The sequence below is a fragment of the Syngnathoides biaculeatus genome, chromosome 22 (assembly GCF_019802595.1).
Source record: "Syngnathoides biaculeatus isolate LvHL_M chromosome 22, ASM1980259v1, whole genome shotgun sequence".
Taxonomy (NCBI): Eukaryota; Metazoa; Chordata; class Actinopteri; order Syngnathiformes; family Syngnathidae; genus Syngnathoides; species Syngnathoides biaculeatus.
In genome coordinates, this window is record NC_084661.1 from 5,915,441 (window position 1) to 5,934,670 (window position 19,230).

Sequence of the window (19,230 nt, forward strand, 5' to 3'; positions counted from 1 at the left end):
TAACTAACAGTCATGAATTCTTTTATGTCACCCCACAAGTTCTCAAATTGATTAAGGTCCAGGGAGTGGGCTGGCCACTACATGATATTAACTTTGTTGGTTTGGGAGCAAAAGACTTTACATGTTTACTAATGTGTTTGGGGTCATTGTCTTGTTGAAACACGCTTTTCAGGGGCATGTCATCTTCAGGATAAGGCATCATGTCCTTTTCAATTTTTTTGACATATGCAAACCAATCCATGATCCCTGGTATGTGATAAATAGGACCAACACCATTGTAAAAGAAACATAACCATTTCATGATGCTTTTACCACCATGCCTGAATTGAATTCAGACTTTGGGGCTTGTCTCACAAACTGTCTGCGACCCCTGGACCCAAAAGGAACAGTTTTACGTTCATCAGTCCACAAAATATTCCTGCATTTCTCTTTTGGCCATTTGATGTGTTCTTTGGCAAATTGTAGCCTCATCTGCACATACCTCTTTTTTTTCTTTTTTTTTTTTTTTTTTAAAACATGCTCTGGGGGATTCTTGTGAATAGATTAGTTTCACACAGATTTCTTCTTGCTGTCACAGCTAACTACATACTTTCTTTAATCACTCTGGAGCTAATCATTGGTGATTCTGGTTATTCTGCAATCCATATTGATGGTTGTCTTCCGTTTTCTGCTCTCTTCTCTGGTTTCGCTCTCGATTTTAAGGCATTAGATATCATTTTAGATGAAGAGCCTATAATTTTGCACCTCTTTATTAGGTTTCTCTTCTCCAGTCAAACTTTTAATCAAAGTATGCTGTTCTTTGGAACAATATGCTGAATGATACATTTTCCTCAGGCTTTCAAGGAGTAATTCATATTCAACAGGTGCTGGCTTCATCCTCAAATAGGGGCCACCTGATTCACACCTGTTTTTCACAAAATTGATGACATCACTGATTGAATGCCACACTGCTATTTTTTTAACACATCCCTTTCAACAAATTAACCAATTTCAGAGTCTTAAGAGTGTGTATATCATGAATGCTGGGTCTTGTTGGTTTTCTAAGAATCTACTAACTGGTAAAATTACTGTCGGTATTTTAAAACTGGATTCATTTATTGTGTACTGTATTTTCGTTATTTTTGTGTGTGCGTGTGTGTGTGGAGGGCACCTCTGCGAATAATAAGGGAACACTGTACTTTTAGCACTAGACCAAAGAGAAGGTTTATGGATGTGGTGAGGGAAGACATGAGGGCAGTTGGGGTTCGAGAGGAAGATGCAGGAGATAGGCTAAGATGGCAAAAGATGACACGCTGTGGCGACCCCTAACGGGACAAGCCGAAAGGAAAAGAAGAAGAAGAAGAAGACTGTACTTTTAGCACTGAATCTTTTTTTTTTTTTTTTAATAAACTAGAATGTGTGTCATTTATATTCTGAGTTGCTTATGTTCACAAGGGTCATGGGAGTGCTCCAGCCTTTCCCAGCTGTCATTGATCAGGAGGTGGGGGAAACCCTGAATTGGTTGCCAGCCAATCGCAGGGCACATAGAAACAAACAACCATTCACACACACATTTACACCTACGGGCAATTTAGAGTCTTCAGTGAATTAACCTACCCTGCATGTTTTTGGGATGTGGGAGGGAATCTCATCACACATTGCGAAAGTTCTTTTTTGCATAAAGTAGTTCAAAGTTCGGTTGACTGTTACAAAAAAGAACTACTTCAGTTCTTTGTTCATAAGTCAACATTTTGAACCAAGTTCACATTCCAAAGTAAACTTGTCCATAGTTCTTTTTAAATATGTTGCTGACTGGCGATTAGCCTCAAAATACTGGCATTTAATTTCCCCATTGTGGCCTCCAATCCAGTCTACCCCAGTAACCAGCTCAATCTTTCAACCTAAAATCTCAAAAACGTCAGGAAAAACATTGCACGAATCATCTTTTTTTTAAATGAGTAAATAAAACAAAAACAGGACTTTTGTATTTCATGTGCAAACAAACAACACCGCATGACTTGAATGAAGGTGAAAGAATATTCATAAATGCATTTGTTGCAGCTCTGGCTAATCATATTAACAAAATATTCTCTTATTTTATTTTACAAAACAAAATAAATGCCATATTATTTCAGTGTATTCACACAGTGTTTTAACAAAAACATTCTGAGGCATATAATTTTGTATTTTTTTTACAGTGATATTACTCTACTACAAAACAACCAAAGAACATCCATTTATGCAATGTCCCTGTATGTACTGTACCTCACGCAGATAGGGTAAAATGATATCCCTGCCAAGTGCACACATCAATGGCGATTGCCAAGTATTACGTTCCTCCCCGACATATCAAGGCTCATATATTGTTTGTGCGGATGGGTTTTGTTCTGGGATACCCGAGCAAAACCTGGCACTCTTGAATGGAAATAACCTTTTCGACCGAAAGCCATTCTTTGACACCAGAATGAGCGCATTCTCAATAACAAAAAGTTTCATCAATAAAGTGAAGTTCACATTTAAATTTGTCCAAAATATGAAGTAGTGAATTACCTTTTGTCAAATGAACTTGTTCAGTTACAACACCAAAACTGAAGTATAAATGTCTCTCTTTCAATCATTCTCACTGTAGCTCCAGGTTGACTACTTGAACGGGCTGATCCAACTTAGTGCTGCTGCAAATGGTTCATCATCAATACACCAGCTTGCAGAGCTGTCAGTCCTGCAACACCTATCCCAGGAACAAAAAAAACAGCTGTCAATGTGAGTGTTAATCTATTTGATACAAGGGATATTCGTGGGACGAACTGGAGATACTGTATTATATCTGTTACACAACCCCCTTCCCTACTAATATTATACAATTCACTTTCCCCCGATGCTACTCAGTTTACTACATCTAGACATTCTCAGAAATATAATAAAATCACAATAGAAAATCATCTAGAGGCCCCGTAGCTCTGTGGTTAGAGCACTGGTTTGGTAAACTAAAAACGGTTCAAGCCTGCCTCCTTGCAGTTACGCCAAGCACAATGCTGAACCTAGAGATTGAGAAACTCGGATTTTACTTCATGCATTTCACTCACGATTTCTTTTTATGTATTCCTATGTCAGGTTGGAGATAAAGCAATACTTGCCTGCTCAGGAGAGGCAGAACACTAATCTGGATGAGATCCACTCTTTCTGTTTGAGCAAATTTGCAGCCATGAAGTCTCTCAACCCCGTCGAAGCCAAAATACAGTTCATTGGTTTGTGAAATTTTGCTTCTCAACCCCCTCATCCCAATATTCTTGAATAATTCACATTAATATTAATCCATCAACATGAATGTCAGACCATGACTTCTACTCTAGACTACTCTTCCTTGTATGTTGTTACATACTTGGCCATTAAATCTGATTCTGATTCTCAATCTGACTATTTCATGTCTTGTTTGTCTGCATTGGGTATCGTATAGTGGTTCTGAGTGGCCAACAGCTGTTTAGCTCCAACAATTACTTGGCCCAGAAAGTGACCCGACATGGATGTCCTTCCCCCTGCATGATCAGTGTCAACCATGATGGAGTTCTATTTCTTCATCCTAAAACACAGGTACAGAATGTCAACAATTTATATTAGAATTTTGAACTGCATTGTTTTGTTTAGGCCCAAGGGCTCTATTCTGAAAAACACTTGAGTTTTCCCGATCCTCAAAAACACCCAAAATTTGCAGTGCAAACCCAACTCATCTAACAGAGTTTGTTTGCTGACATATTTGAATCATACTAGACAGAAGGACAAATCAAAATTGAGGGGAAGCACTTTGTAGAAGTATACTACCGCGTGATCTGCAGATATTGAAAAATTTTGTTGACTTCCCAAAAAAAAGGCTGAACTTAAAGGTTAGATCTTGATCAAAGTGGAGCTTTGCAAGAAGTCCTCCATTCAATGCAAACCAGACCTTGTTGGCTCCTGTGTGGTGGGAGAATGTTTTGATTTCTACATATTTTTTGGGGGATTGACAAGGGAAGAGGCGACACAACGGCGCAGCGGTAGAGCATTGGCCTCACAGTTCTGAGGACAGGGGATCAATCCCCAGCCCTGCCTGTGCGGCGTTTGCATGTTCCCCCCGTGCCTGCATGGGTTTTCTCTGGGCCTTCCACTTGCATTAATTGGAGACTCTAAATGCCCCTAGGTGTGATTGTGACTGCGACTGTTGTCTGTCTCCATGTGCCCAGTTCAGGGTGTGTACTGCCTCCTGCCCGATGACGGCTGGGTTTGGCTCCAGCACTCCCGCGAAGATAAGCGGCTCAGAAAATAGATGGATGGACAGATGAATGGCAAGCTCCTCCTTGTACAGAATGTTGGCCCTGCCCCCACCAATTGGGACAACCTTGATCATTCATCCATTCATCTTCTGGACCACTTATCCTCACTACGGTCGCGAGTGTGCTGGAGCATGTACTAGCTCACTCTGGGCAAGAACTGGAGTACACCCTGAACTATTTGCCAGCAGGATGCAGAAAACAAAAACCATTCACACTCATATTCACAACTCGGGGATCATTAGAGTCCTCAATTGGTCTAACATGGATGTTTTGGGGATATGGGAGAAAACAGAGTACCTGGAGAAAGCCCACAGAGTCATGGTGAGTTACATGCAAATACCTCACAGGCAAAACGGGATCTGCACCCGGGTTCTCAGAACTGTGAGGCAGTGGTGCTAATCATTCATACACAAATGATCAAGATATATGTAATTCTGTGGTTTGCTTTTTAGCGATTCAAGTGCAGATCAAAGGGGCCTCTTTTCTTTGCAGGAGAAAGTGTTTCAAATTCCTCTCAAAGATGTTCAGTCCATGCGAACTGTGGGACCCAAAAATGCAGGAAAGCTGTCATCGATGGACATCATTTATGGCAAACTGAGTCAACCTCAAAAAATAACAATTCATATGAAACAGGTGATGAATCTTACCATTTTCTTTTTTCTTTTTTAGCTGGCACTGTTTTTTCCCTTTCACACAATTATCAAGTAAAATAAGTTTCTGAATTGGCAATAACTGAAAGTCAAAAGATTAGTTAGAAATTATGTTGGAGAACTCTGATGATTGGATGAACAAGATACTCGAGACGTAGATACTTTCAACTCCAAACATTTTTTTAATTTCATAATTGACACACAGGAGTACATATTTCTTTAGCACAAATTATTATTACAATATTTTATAAATTGCTGATGTCATTTATGATATCGTGATCAATGAATCATTTTATATTCCTTCAATCGACCTGCCTTGATCTGTGCCCACCAAGTTACCCTTCTGTCACCCCTCACTCATTGACTCACATTGCAAAATGCCACAAACTGAATAGTTGTATGCTATATTGTACTTTCAATTTGGGTTGTATTTTTATTATATATATATATTTTTTTGTGCGCAACCCAGAATGTCTGTGTGCAGAGACCACATCAGCAGTGTGCAATTGTGCACACGCTTAGCTTAGAGGAAACAGTCACTGATGGTGTAGTGGTACACACACCCGACTTTGGTGTGGGCAGTGTAGGATCGAGTCCCGCTCAGTGATGGTCGATATCTGCCCTGCAATTGTATGCCGTCCACTTTAGAGTCTCGTCTGCCTTTCACCTGAAGCGAGCTGGGATTGTTCCAGCTCTCCTGTTACTCTTGTGAGGATGAGTGGCATGAATAATGGAGGGATGAATCAGTTCTTTAAAAAGATTCATTCACGGGATAGATATAGCTATATTGCAGCCAAATCAGTTAAGTTCATTTTTGCTAATTAAGGAAGACATGGCTCCCTATATTGATTTTCTATCCATCCATCCATTTTCTCATCCTCACGAGGGTCGTGGGAGTGCTGGAGCCAATCCCAGCTGTCGTCGGGCAGGAGGCAGGGTACACCCTGAACTGGTTCCCAGTCAATTGCAGAGCACATGGAGACAGACAACAGTTGCACTCACAATCACACCTTGGGGCAATTTAGAGTCTCCAAATAATTTACGTTTTTGGGATGTGGGAGAAAACCCACGTAGACGCGGGGAGGACATGATAATCAAACACAGGTGGGGCCGGGAATTGAACCCGAGTCTTCAGAACTGTGAGGCCAACGCTTTACAGCCGTTCCAGTGGTCCACCAGATCAAACACTAAATCTGAAATTTTGCAGGCCAAAAATGTTTTAAACAGTGTCACACAATAATCATTGACAAAAAGTAGTTTACATGTTCTCCCCATGCCCGTGTAGGTTTTCTCCAGGCACTTCGGTTTCCTCCCACATCCCAAAAACATGCAACATTAATTGGACATTTTAAATTGCCCCTCGGTGTGATTGTGAGTGCGGCTGTTTGTCTCTATGTGCCCTCAAAGTAAAGCAACCAGTTCAGGGTGAACCCCGCCTCCTACACATTGACAGCTGCGATAGGCTCCAGCACTCCTGCGAAGTTTGTGAGGATAAGCAGCTAAGAAAGAAAGAAAGTGTATGTTTCATGCCAGTGCAATTTGTAGGCCGGTCCCAAGCCCGGAAAAATGCAGAGGGTTGCGTCAGGAAGGGCATCCGGCGTGAAACTGCACCAAACAAATATGAGCGTTCATCTAACGAACACATAGCGGATCAGTCGTGGCCCAGGTTAAAAACATGTTGGTGAAGGAAGCAGAGGTGATGAAGAAGTGATTGGTAAGTACCGTATCCAGGAAAGGAACTTTGAGGAACAGATGGTGGTGGACTTTGCAAAAAGGTTGGAAATGGCAGTCGCGAACATTTTTATTTTCCCCAGAAGAGGCTGGAACATTGAGTGACTTACACGAGTGGAGGTAGAAGCACGCAGGTGGATTATATTTTGTGCAGACGATGTCATCTGTAGGAGGTTACTGACTGTTGGGTAAAGTGGAGCTCGACAGCATATGATGGTGGTGTGTAGGAAGGTTAAGAAGACAAAAGTTAGAGCAGAGAACCGAGTGGTGGAAGTTGAGAAAGGAAGAATGTTGTGCGGCCTTTTGGAAAGAGGTGAGACAGGCTCTCGATGGACAGGAGGAGCTCCTGGAACACTGGACTACTACAGCCAAGGTGATCAGAGAGACAGGCATGAGAGTACTTGGTTTGTCTTCTGGTAGGAAAGGGGAGGAGACTTGGTGGTTGAACCCCAAAATACCCAAAGTCATACAAGGAAAGAGATTACCAAAGAAGTGGGACACAGAGGACTGAGGAAAGGCGAAAGGAATACGTTGAGATGCAACATAGGGCAAAGGTAGAGGTGACGAAGATTAAACAAGAGGCATATGATGACATGTACACCAGGTTGGACATTAAAGAAGGAAAAAAGGATCTCTACAGGTTGGCCAGACAGTGGAATAGAGATAGGAAGGATGTGCAGCAGGTAAGGGTGATTAAGGATAGAGATGGAAATGTGTTGACTGATGCCAGTCGTGTGCTAAATCAATGGAAAGAATACTTCAAGAAGTTAATGAATGAAGAAAATGAGGGAGAAGGAAGAGTAGAAGAGTCAAGTGTGATGGACCAGGAAGTGGCAATGATTAGTAAGTAGGAAGTTAGAAAGGCACTCAAGACGATGAAAAATTAAAAGGCAGTTGGTCCTGATGACATACCTGGGGAGGTATGGAAGAAATTTGGAGAGGTGGCTGTGGACTTTTTGGCTAACTTATTCAACAGAATCATGGTGGGTGAGAAGATTCCTGAGGAATGGAGGAAAAGTGTGCTAGTTTTTTTTTTTTTTTAAGAACAAAGGCAGTTTGGAGAGCTGTGGGAAGTGTCGAGGAATAAAGTTGAAGAGCCACACAATGAAGCATGGGAAAGAGTAGTCGAGGCTAGACTCAGGACAGAAGTTAGTATCTGCAAGCAACAGTATGGTTTCATGCCTAGAATAAGTACCACAGATGCATTATTTGCCTTGAGGATGCGAGTGGAAAATTACAGAGGACAGAAGGAGCCACATTGTGTTTTTGTGGATCTTGGAAACCTATGGCAGAATACCGAGAGGAATTGTGATCCGACATGCGTAAATCTGGTGTGGTGGAGAAATATGTCAGAATAGTACAGGGCATGTATGAAGGGAGAAGAACAGTGGTGAGGTGTGCCGTAGGTTTGACAGAAGAATTTAAGGTGGAGGTGGGGCTGCATCAGGGATCAGCTCTGAGCTCCTTCCTGTTTGCTATAGTAATGGTTAGACTGACACATGAGGTTAGACTGGAATTCCCTTGGACCATGATGTTCGCAGATGACATTGTGATATGCAGTGAAAGCAGAGATCAGGTGGAGGAACAATTAGAAATATGGATTCATTCCCTGGAAAGGAGAGGAATGAAGATTAGCAGAGGTAAAACTGAATATATGTGCATGAATGAGAGGGGGCAGGGTGAAGAGATAGCAAAGATGGATGACTTCTTGGGGTCAACAATCCAGAGCAATGGTGAGTGTGGTAAGGAAGTGAAGAAACAGGCCCAAGCAGGTTGGAACAGCTGTCGAAAGGTTTCTGGTGTTTCATGTGACAGAAGAGTCTCACCGAGGAAGGCAAAGTTTACAAAACAGTGGTGAGGCCACCCATGATCTACAGATTACGTACGGTAGCACTGAAGAGACAAACAGGAAGCAGAGCTGTCTGTGGAAGAAATGAAGATGTAGATGTTCTCGCGAGGAGTGAGCAGGTTGGATAGGATTAGAAATTAGCTCATTAGAGGGACAGCCAAAGTTCGATGTTTTGGAGACAAGATTCTAGAGAGCAGACTTTGATGGTTTCGACATGTCCGGAGCAGAGAGTGGGAGTCTATTGGAATAAGGGTGCTGAGGATGAGTTTCCAGGCAAAACAGCGAGAGGAACACCAAAGAGAAGGTTGATGGATGTTGTGAAAGAAGACATGAGGGCAGTATGTGTTAGAGAGGAAGATGCAGGAGATAGGCTTAGATGGAAAATGATGGCACGGTGTGGCAATCCCTAATGGGACAAGCCGAAAGGAAAGGAAGAACAAAGAAGAATCTGTTGTGACTGACACCCATGTGAATGTAGTCCTTGAAGTACAACAACGTAATACAAGACAGATTTGAGGAAGATTGTTCAAAACAGGGAGTGTCAAATGTTCCACTAATTAAAGTCAAAGTAAAAGAAAATTCATTTTGTTTGTTAACTTGAGAAAGAGCACACAATTCATTTATTTAAAATAGGGTTAAATTTACTGGAGGATGCAGAGGAGCATTATGGTGCACTGTTTCCTCCTCTTGAGATGTCGGAAGGTGGACAAGAATTTCCTCAAAGCCAACGAGAAGTTTTTCTTCATGACCTCACCGAACTCTTCCCATGCCTGAGAAAAGCTCCAGCAAAAGTTTTAGATTGCACCATGATTAAGCCTAACGTAATATTGGGGGCACGGAACTGGACCCAATTAAACCTACAACTTCTGTCGACAAAGGTTATGAAGAGAATTTGTGACAAACAGCATCCTTGGCAGTCCAACCCTAACTGGAAAATAATCCAACCTACTGTTGGCAATCTGATCCAAACTTTGACACCCGTTGCACAGTGATAGAACAGTCCTGATCAGAGGGTTGAGTAATTGATTGGTCAGATGGGCCTGGACATGTACTGGCTTCAGCAGGGGGACAGTTCTGAGCCTGCAGGATTTGTGTCCCAAGCAGTGTAGTGTGTTACTAATAGCTTTTGCTAATTTGGTCCAAGGTCACTGCATGTCTTTCATTCGGTCCCCCCATAGGGTTCTGGGTCTTGTGATTATTTTTGCCCTTATGGGGTAAGATCTTGTGTGCAGCCCCAGAAGGAGAGAGATTATCAGTTGGCTGACAATAGATTTCTTCATATCAAACTGCTTACCTATTGCAGATACAGTCTCCCCAGTCTGGTGCAGGTCTACAATTTTGTTTCTGGTGTCATATCACAATTCTTTGATGTTGGCCATAGTAGAGTTTTGAGTGTGACTCAGGTTGTGGACAGGTGTCTTTCATACTTATCACGAGATTGATTGATATGCACCCTTCAAGATCTTGCTGAGGGTGTAGAGAAGAGCCGTTCCAGTCTTCTATTCCCAGGACAAAAACCACACTTCTACTCCGGAATCTGAGTTTACACGAGGAAGCAGAGTCTGGGTTCTCTGTGCTCGAGCTCTTCTGTCTCTTCTGGTTGAGGTCACCAAGGTTGTTAAAAAGCTTCTCAGGCAAAAAGCGCTAAAAAAGCTTCCCAGGCAGGGCCCCAGGGGTGGATGAGATTCACCCAGAGTTCCTAAAGCCTCTTGATGTTGTGGGGGTGTCCTGGTTGACATGTTTCTGCAAGATTGGGTGGACATCAGGGACAATGCCTCTGACTGGGGTGGTGGTCCCTGTTTTTAAGATGGGGGACCGTGATGTGTGTTCCAACTGCCAGGTGATCACACTCCTCAGTCTCCCTGGTATGGTCTATCCAGGGATGCTGGAGAGGAGGGTCCATCGGGAAGTCAAATCTTGGATTCAGGAGGCGCAATTGGGTTTTTGTCCTGGTTGTGGAATTGTGGAACACCTCTACATCCTCAGCATGAGCCTCGAGGGTGCATGGGAGTTTGTCCAACCATGTACATGTCCATCTACATGTGTTTTGTGGACTTGGAGAAGGCAGTCGACCATTTCCCTCGGGGAGGCCTGTTTGGGGTTCCTCAGGAGAATAGGGCACCGACCTCCCTGATACAGGCTATTCAGTCCCTGAACGACTGGTGTCAAAGTTTGGTCCACATTGCTGGTAATAAGTCGGACTCGGTTGCAGTGAGAGTTGGACTCCGCCAAGGCTGCCCTTTGTCAGCAATGTTGTTCATAACTTTTACTGTATGGACCGAATTTCGAGGTGCAGCCAAGTTGTAGAAGATGTAAGTTTTTTTGGCCTCAGCATTGTATATCTGCTCTTTACAGATGATGAGGTTGTCTTGACTTCATCAAGCTGTGATCTCCAACGCTCGTTTGAGCAGTTCGCAGCAGAGTGTGAAGCAGCTGGGATGAGACTCAGCACTTCCGAATCTGAGACCATGGTCCTCAGTCGTAAAAGGGGGATGTGTCCTCTCTGGGTCGGGACGACACCCTGGCCCAAGTGGAGAAGTTCAAGAATCTAGGGGTCTTGTTCACAAGTGAGGGAAGAATTGAAGCAGGAGATTGATAGGCGAACTGGTGCAGCGTCTTTAGTGATGAAAACTGTATCAGTCCGTTGTGGTGAAGTAGAAACTAAGTCAAAGGTCGAAGCTCTCAATTTACCAGTCAATCTTCGCTCCTACCCTCACCTATGGTCACAAGCTGTGGGTCATGACCAAAAGAACAAGATCCCAGATACTAGCGGCCCAAATGAGTTTCGTCTGCAGGCTGTCCAGGCTCTCCCTTAGAGATAGGGTGAGAAGCTCGGTCATCTGGGACGGACGGGCTCAGTGTCAAGCTGCTGCTCATCCGTATTGAGAGGAGCCAGATGAGGTGGCTGGGGCATCTGATCCTGATGTCTCCCGGACACCTCCCTGGAGAGCTGTTTCGGGTAAGTCCCACCGGAAAGATACCCTGGGTATGACCCAGGACACACTGGAGAGACTATGTCTCTCAACTGGCCTGGGAACGCCTCCGTATCCCTCCGGAAGACCTGGATGAAAAGGCCGGGGGAAGGGAAGTCTGGGTATCCCTGCTAAAACTACTCCCCCCACAACCCTGACGCAGAAAAGAAGTAGAAGATGGATTGATGTCACCTACATCAAACTGCATTTTGCAGTACTGAACATTAATAAGTTGCTTGTTTCGAAAAAGAAAGACTCCGCAGGATGTACCAGGGAATTAAACGAAGTAACTTCAATTAAATTTTTGGATAAATTGAACATTGGTGTGATGTTTCTAATTTTTACTTGCCATGCAGAATTTGGGGTACAGAAGGTATGTATTGTCACACAAGATAAATATGTGTTGTGTAATTATTAATATGTTCATCAACTTCATTGTCTTTTAGGCAAAGGAGGTATGCCACATCCTTGCTATGATAATGGAAGAGTTGATTCATCCATCAGTCAACCCGTCCATCTGAAATCGCCAGTTGACACACGTTACTCTTTTTAAATTTATGCATCTGTTAATTTTGTAAAAATTATTTCATGATAATCCTCCTGTGATGTTGCCAGTCAAATTGACCCTCAAGTTGAAGAAATACTATTCTAAAAAAGAAGAAAATGAAGAATTTCTTCAGTATGAAAACCACAATATTAATTGAAATATTTCCCCATTTCTGACATCTTTCAATCATGAAACATGACAAGGGTAGAATTTACATTCTTTTTCCTGAGGAAATGTCACAGGAGGATGATAATAATGATGATAATAAAAATAAATGACTTGTGTCTGTCTTAACCTTAACTGACTGGCCTATACCGTGAATGTTCTCATTTTTTCCTGCAAAAATCTCTGACATCATAGCTGGACAAAAATATTTTATGACAATAATTAGTGATTGATTATTCTATGTAAAATAGGTGAATGGGACAACAAATAAAAAGAAAATATCTAACCCTAACCCTATTTAGCAGGTTTACGTGTTTGACTTTCCATGATAAACATTTAATTTAGTTTAGTAGTAATTGGAAGATGAAAATTTCAACAAATAAAATAAACAAATATAATCCATTCTATGCTTTAGAGGTAAACAATTTAAAATGAATTTAAGAAATATTGTGAGTCTGTGGTAACACAGACAGAAAATGTGCTCTTGCCTGGGTCTTCTTCTTTTCCTTTCACCTTGTCCCGTTAGGGGTTGCCACATCGTGTCATCTTTTTCCATCTAAGCCTATCTCCTGCATCTTCATCTCTAACACCAACTGCCCTCACGTCTTCCCTCACAACATCCATCAACCTACTCTTCCTCTCGCTCTTTTGCCTAGCATCTCCATCCTCAGCACCCTTCGATCCATATACACCCTCTCTCTCGCCTCTCGACATGTCCGAACCATTGAAGTCTGCTCTCTCGAACCTTGTTTTCAAAACATGCAACTTTGGCTGTCCCTCTAATGATCTTATTTCTAATCCTATCCAACCTGCTCACTCCTCGCGAGAACATCAACATCTTAATTTCTGGTCAGCTTCCACTTGTCTCTTCAGCGCCACCGGATGTAATCCGTAGATTATGGGCGGCCTCATCACTGTGTTGTAAACTTTGCCCTTCATCCGAGCAGAGACTCTTCTATCACATGAAACACCAGACACCTTCCGCCAGCTGTTCCAACCTGCTTGGGCCTGTTTCTTCACTTCCTTACCACACTCACCATTGCTCTCTCTAGATTGTTGACCCCAAGAAGTCATCCACACTCGCTATCTTTCCCCCCTCCCCCCTCTCATTCATGCAGTTTTACCTCAGCTATTCTTCATTCCAGCAGCACGGTGGATCAGCTTGTAAAGCGTTGGCCTCACAGTTCTGAGGACCCGGGTTCGATACCGGTCCCGCCTGTGTGGAGTTTGCATGTTCTCCTCGTGCCAGGGTGAGATTTTTCCGGACACTCCAATTTCCTCCCACATCCCAAAAACATGCAACATTAATTGGACACTCTAAATTGCCCCGAGGTGTTAATGTGAATGCGGCTGTTTGTCTCCATGTGCCCTGCGATTGGCTGGCAACCAGTTCAGGGTGGACAGGGTGACAGCTGGTATAGGCTCCAGCACTCCCCGCGACCCTTGTGAGGATAAGCAGCAAAGAAAATGGATGGATAGAATCTTAATTCCTCTCCTTTCCAGGGCATGAATCCACCTTTATAATTGTTCCTCCACCTGATGGCTGCTTTCACTGCATATCACAATTTCATCTGCGAACATCATGGTCCAAGAGAATTCCAGTCTAACCTCATCTGTCAGCCTATCCATTACCATAGCAAACAGGAAGGAGCTCAGAGCTGATCCCTGATGCAGTCCCACCTCCACCTTAAAAGCTTCTGTCACACCTATAGCACATCTCACCACTGTTGTGCTGCCCTCATACATGCCCTGTTCTATTCTGACATATTTCTCCGCCACACCAGACTTATGCATGTAGGGCCACAGTTCCTCTCTTGGTATTCTGTCATAGGTTTCAAAGATCCACAAAGACACAATGTGGTTCCTTCTGTCCTCTGTACTTTTCCACTCACATCCTCAAGGCAAATAATGCATCTGTGGTACTAAATCTAGGCATGAAACAATACTGTTGCTTGCAGATACTAACTTCTGTCCTGAGTCGAGCCTCTACTACTCTTTCCCACACCCACCCCTGTCCAGCGGGAGAGATTCCATCCTCCACATCACCTGTCACATCCTTCCCACTTCCTGTCACCGCAGAACCGGTGAAGATTGGCATCTTATGCAATAAACCCTCCCTCTCTCCTCTCCAGAAGAAGGCGAGCTTCCTGGAAAGACGGTTAACCCAACATACATTAATGTTCCTCGTGGCGTACCAGATGAGTATAAGCTAGCGGACCAAATTACAGCGGGGTGGGAATCTAGCTTTGTGTGGATTACATCTAATAAAAATGTAGATCGAGTCAACAACATCCACTGTAATGTGCAGAAACTGGGAAATTGTACAGAATCAGGCTTTGTTTCCATAAAAAAAACAAATGGCTGCTGCATCACTCATGGCGTTCCAGAACCGCGTTGCGGTTGACATGCTCCTAACCGAGAAGGGTGGCGTCTGGGCAATGTTTGGTAACCTGTGCTCTACGTTCGTTCTGAACAATCTAGCCCTGATGGGTCACTCACAAAGGCCATAAAAGACCTGTGCACACTAAATCTCAAAATGAAGGAGTGAAGGTCTCCAGGTGGTCTGAGTGGTGGGACAAAATATGGTAAATATAAGAACTGGGTTTTTCCATAGCTGTATTTGCAGCGATTCTTACATTGTGTGGGTGTTGTATTACCTGTATTCGCGCATCGCTCAACTGGCTTATCTCAAAGGCTATAGCCCCAACAAATTCCAGATTGAATGAGATGTACCCATTGCTTACTGAACAACGCAACAATACTTATGACAACTTCACTGACATAGATGATGAGAATGATGATGATTATGTAATTCCCATTGCAAACCTCTTCCAGGAACCTCATCATATTCATGAAAATGAGTTATACTTTTTTAACAAGTTAATGATTCATCTGAATAAAGCCTAGGATAGGAGGTTCTTTTGATGATGTTTTTGAATCAAATTATTGAATAAACAGGAGGGAAATGTTTGAAAATTTGTGAAAATCGGTTATTATACATTTGCTTGACAATGAAATTGTTTTGCTGAACAAATACAGAGCTTATTTAGCAATATAAGTAGGAAATAGGTTTCACCAGAAAGAGGAAGAAGCTGGCTGCAGAACCAGACAGAGCCAGTTTAATGGAAGCCATCTGGAGGACAACTTCGAGATGACTTCTGCCATACTTACTAATTCTAAAATGCTTATGAATGCTATTTCCATTACTTTTCTGTCACATTGCAGAATATTTGATCAAAAAGATTCTACCTTCCCCTTTTTGGGGATGTTGTAATTGTGGAACCAAATAAAATTAAGGGGCTGGGAAGAACTGCTCCAGAGCATGGTGGAGAATTGTGGTGTGCAGTTCTCTTCCGTTCTCCTTGCATGCAAGCAAACTGGTGATGAGTGCCTCCTCCTTATTATAAACGGTTTTAACTAAATGTCACCGTGATTGAACCTGACAATTGTCATGGTCACGAGGCACGGGACTGGACCCAACTGCAGGACTCCAAGGCGAGGCCATGATATTAAGGATCAGTTTAAGGTTGAACACAAATAAGCAGTCCAAAACAGGCGGAAGCACAAAAACCCTCGACTATTAGCAAGATCCAAAAACGTACACAAGGTCCGATGACTACAAGAAAAACTTGGAAACATGGAGAAGACGTAAAAAAATTAAAGTGGCTGTTGCTGTGACAAAGGAATGCTCTACACAAAACTTGCGAACTTTCGCACAATAGCGGAGTATCCCAAAATACAGACACGTTCAAGGTCTAAATGCCTGGTCTAATTAGCCTCAAATGCGGAACCGCTGTGGGACAACTGCCAGAGGCGGTGCCACCCAGGGCAGTGATTTGGCCATGCCCCAAGCAAGCAGTACCGCCAAGGCTTTGCAGTGGCTTTGCCGAGCCGTGCGAACGAGTTCCGGGGCTCGGGGGATCTCTGAGCTCGGTCCCCGGCCCCGGGGTTTGTTCTGAACACTTTAGGGAAGAGGACTTCTCTATCTCTCCAAGCATAGGCATTTGAAGCTGCCCAAGAAGACTGCAGTGCCATCCTTTTTTTTTCTCGGAAGCACGAGGTAGGAACCTTTAAGGAGCCATTAATTAAAATTCATGTTTTTGGACCATGCCTCTAGCCCTGTATCGCTGGCTCATGACAGATGCAGACTGATCTCCACAATACAAAGTGCTGGGAGATGCATGCCAAGGTCTGCATTGCCAAGATCTTACATGAGCTGGCAGAGGAGTAGAAGCTATCTGATGATGATAATAATAATCATGTTGCTACTGCTCATATATATGAAGTAATATTACATGTGTAGCTTAACTTAAGTGTTTCTGGTTGTAAATGTGGAGTAAGGTTTTGTATATTTTATATGTCCTTCAAATGGATATCATTGAGGTACTTAATGCTGGAAATTTTACATCGTTAAACAATCGTATTCGGAATTGTTACATGTGAATGCGGATAATGTGACCATCATTTTTATGTTCCCTTTCAGATACCTTATACCACTGAAAAAATGGTAGATTTTGGTTTACAGTAAATGTTTGCTATTGTATTTTACTACTTTAAAATAATAAAAGTGAAAGAAAGTCAGAAGTTACAAAGAAAAGAATAATGGCTGTAACGTACGCCTATTTGGGTAAACAAGACTATCGTAAATTGTTCATCCTCTAGTACAAAAAGTGTCCGAAAATGTCCTTGTCATTTATGGAATATACAATGCTACACTAAAACGAGAGAGAGATGGGGAATATTATTTAGGTTTACATATGTATGTGTCAATGTATCTTCCAAACCTTCCTGGGCATGCTGCAAATGTTTAGATTATATTCATGTCTCTAGGGATCCAAAACATCCCAAATATTTACATTTATCGCATCGTTTTACATAACAATGTGTGTAGTTTTACCATGCTTTTTCCCCTGACCGGAATGCAGTACCTATTGACCACGGCGGCAGACGTAATGGATGCAGAGTTCGCACTCCAATGGCAGTCTAGTTTTTATTCTACGTCATTGTTAAATATCCTTTTTGGCTGGGAGGAGGAGGAGGAGGAGGAGAAGAAGAAGAGAAGAAGGAGAAGGAGAAGAAGAAGAAGAAGGAGAAGAAGAAGAAGAAGAAGAAGAAGGAGAAGGAGAAGAAGAAGAAGAAGAGAAGAAGAAGAAGAAGAATTAGCCAATCAAACGAAAGACTGACGCTATCGAATCAGATTACAAGCAGCACCCAAAGGTGTGCATTACTGCAAACCAAACCTCGTCAGTGCACTCTATTTGATGATAGACGCCCTTATAAGGAGCAGTGGATAATGTAACAGTACGTGGTGGAGAGCAACCTTCGACTGGTAAGATAAAGAATTGCTATGGAATTTCGAAAATGATCTTGCTATCGCTATTCATTCCATACTCTTCCAGTAGAACCAATCTAGTGCTTCATGAGTTATCTGTTACTTTGGGGTCAAGCGCCATAATAGTGTTATTCAGTGCGAATACAAATAAGGCTATGTAATCGCGAAATGCAGTGGTTCCCGAACAGTTTTTGCAGCGTTCCCCTTTGTCAAGATGAAATTCCCCTCACGAAGGCAGGTGCCGATGTTCAATGAACCTAATGGGCGCGCACACGCACACGCACACACACACACACACACACACTTGAACTGCCCCCAGTTACACAGCTTTGGTTGGAGGCTATGGGAGCGCGACCCAAGATCCTCAGCGTCCCACTATTCCTGTCCGTTGCTTTACTTTTGGACTTCTTCCAAGTGCCTCATTTATTTTTAAACAAAAATGAATGAAACTATAATTGTTTGGTTGGTAATGGATCCAAAGGTATTTTCAAAGTCATAGATGATAGTAAAGGAAAATTGAGATATGGGAGGAACCAGAGCACCAGGAGAGCATGCAAATGCCGCACAGGTGAGCCTGGATCTGATCCCAGGTCTGCACTTCTTTGAGCCAGATGTGCTTACCACCAATTTGTTGGAGTAAACATTATACGCAAAAATTTACTCATTGTTACTCGTATACCTGAACTAAACTGCGGTCAAGTCAGCTTGGACTTGAAAAGATAAGGTCAAGCCAGTTGCCATAATTTTGTTCATACTACGAATTACATTAATTACCTTCACGTGAGAGCCGAATGCTACCTTTAAAATAATAGTCTACCAGTCATAGACCAGCATTAAAGTCAATCTTTAGGATATGAAATAATTATAAATGTTTGGAACATCTACCTCACAATTCTGAGGGGGGGGGGGACTTGGAATAATACAGCCATGTTAGCATATTGCGGGAAGACACATTGATTAAAAAGTGCGTGATTGGTCCCTGGCGCGACATCCACCAATTAGAGTATGTGCGGATTTATTTCGTAAGACGATTGGCTGTGCATAATCGAAGCCTCACTGAGCAACTTCTGCCCCACCCTCTCATTTATCCTTCCTTTCCACCATTTTCTATGCTTCTGAGTATCTTTGACAACTTCTCGTGTTCCCAATGCCACCAAAGTGCTGTGCTGATGTGAAACTTCCTCCGAAGTGTCGAATAGGAAGATGATGATGATCAGCAAAAAAGTAAAACTTTGAGATGATTAAAGACGGCAGAAGTTAAGCTTTTGTGGCGCTCCATTATAGCGTGAATGAATCCACAGTGCGCTCTATAATGGAAATGGCTAACATCCATAAAACCACTTCAATAACTTTTTTTTTTTTATATAAAAGGAAGCAAAACTCCTCTGTATCATCCAAATGGTCATTGGCAAACATAAGACGGGCCTTGAGGTGCTGGTTTAAGCAGGGGAACCTTCCGTGCCATGCATTATTTTAAACCATAACATCTTAGTGTATTACCAACAGTCACCTTGGAAATGGTGGATCCAGGTCTTTTCAGGTCATTGACCACGTCCTGTCGTGTAGTTATGGGCTGATTCCTCACCTTTCTAAGAATCATTGAGACCCCACGAGGTGATATCTTGCATGAGGCTCCACTCCGATTGTGATTGACCGTCATGTTTAGCTTCTTTCATTTTTCTAATGATTGCTCCAACAGTG

General features: G+C 42.7%; 2 protein-coding genes across 13 annotated transcripts in view; both read left to right on the plus strand.

The window, feature by feature from the left end:
* myo15b (myosin XVB) overlaps positions 1-17,084 on the plus strand; it is a 160,675-nt gene extending 143,591 nt beyond the window's left edge. Inside the window, exons 39-44 of one of the 3 annotated variants that reach the window (XM_061809561.1) lie at positions 2,609-2,739; positions 3,091-3,224; positions 3,434-3,567; positions 4,776-4,916; positions 11,932-16,257; positions 16,339-17,084. In XM_061809561.1, coding sequence (XP_061665545.1) covers positions 2,609-2,739; positions 3,091-3,224; positions 3,434-3,567; positions 4,776-4,916; positions 11,932-12,006 — 615 coding nt within the window. In that variant the 3' untranslated portion in view covers positions 12,007-16,257; positions 16,339-17,084. Of the gene's footprint in view, positions 1-2,608; positions 2,740-3,090; positions 3,225-3,433; positions 3,568-4,193; positions 11,912-11,931; positions 16,258-16,338 lie in introns of those variants that run through there. The other 2 variants (XM_061809562.1, XM_061809563.1) reach the window with 2 other exon arrangements.
* Positions 17,085-17,350: 266 nt separating this feature from the next.
* Positions 17,351-19,230, plus strand: part of tmem94 (transmembrane protein 94) — a 224,964-nt gene continuing 223,084 nt past the window's right edge. For 2 of the 10 annotated variants that reach the window (XM_061809565.1, XM_061809566.1), the window contains exon 1: positions 17,352-17,526. The gene's annotated coding sequence lies outside the window, so the exon portion shown is untranslated. Of the gene's footprint in view, positions 17,527-19,230 lie in introns of all 10 variants that reach the window. The other 8 variants (XM_061809567.1, XM_061809571.1, XM_061809572.1 and 5 more) reach the window with 5 other exon arrangements.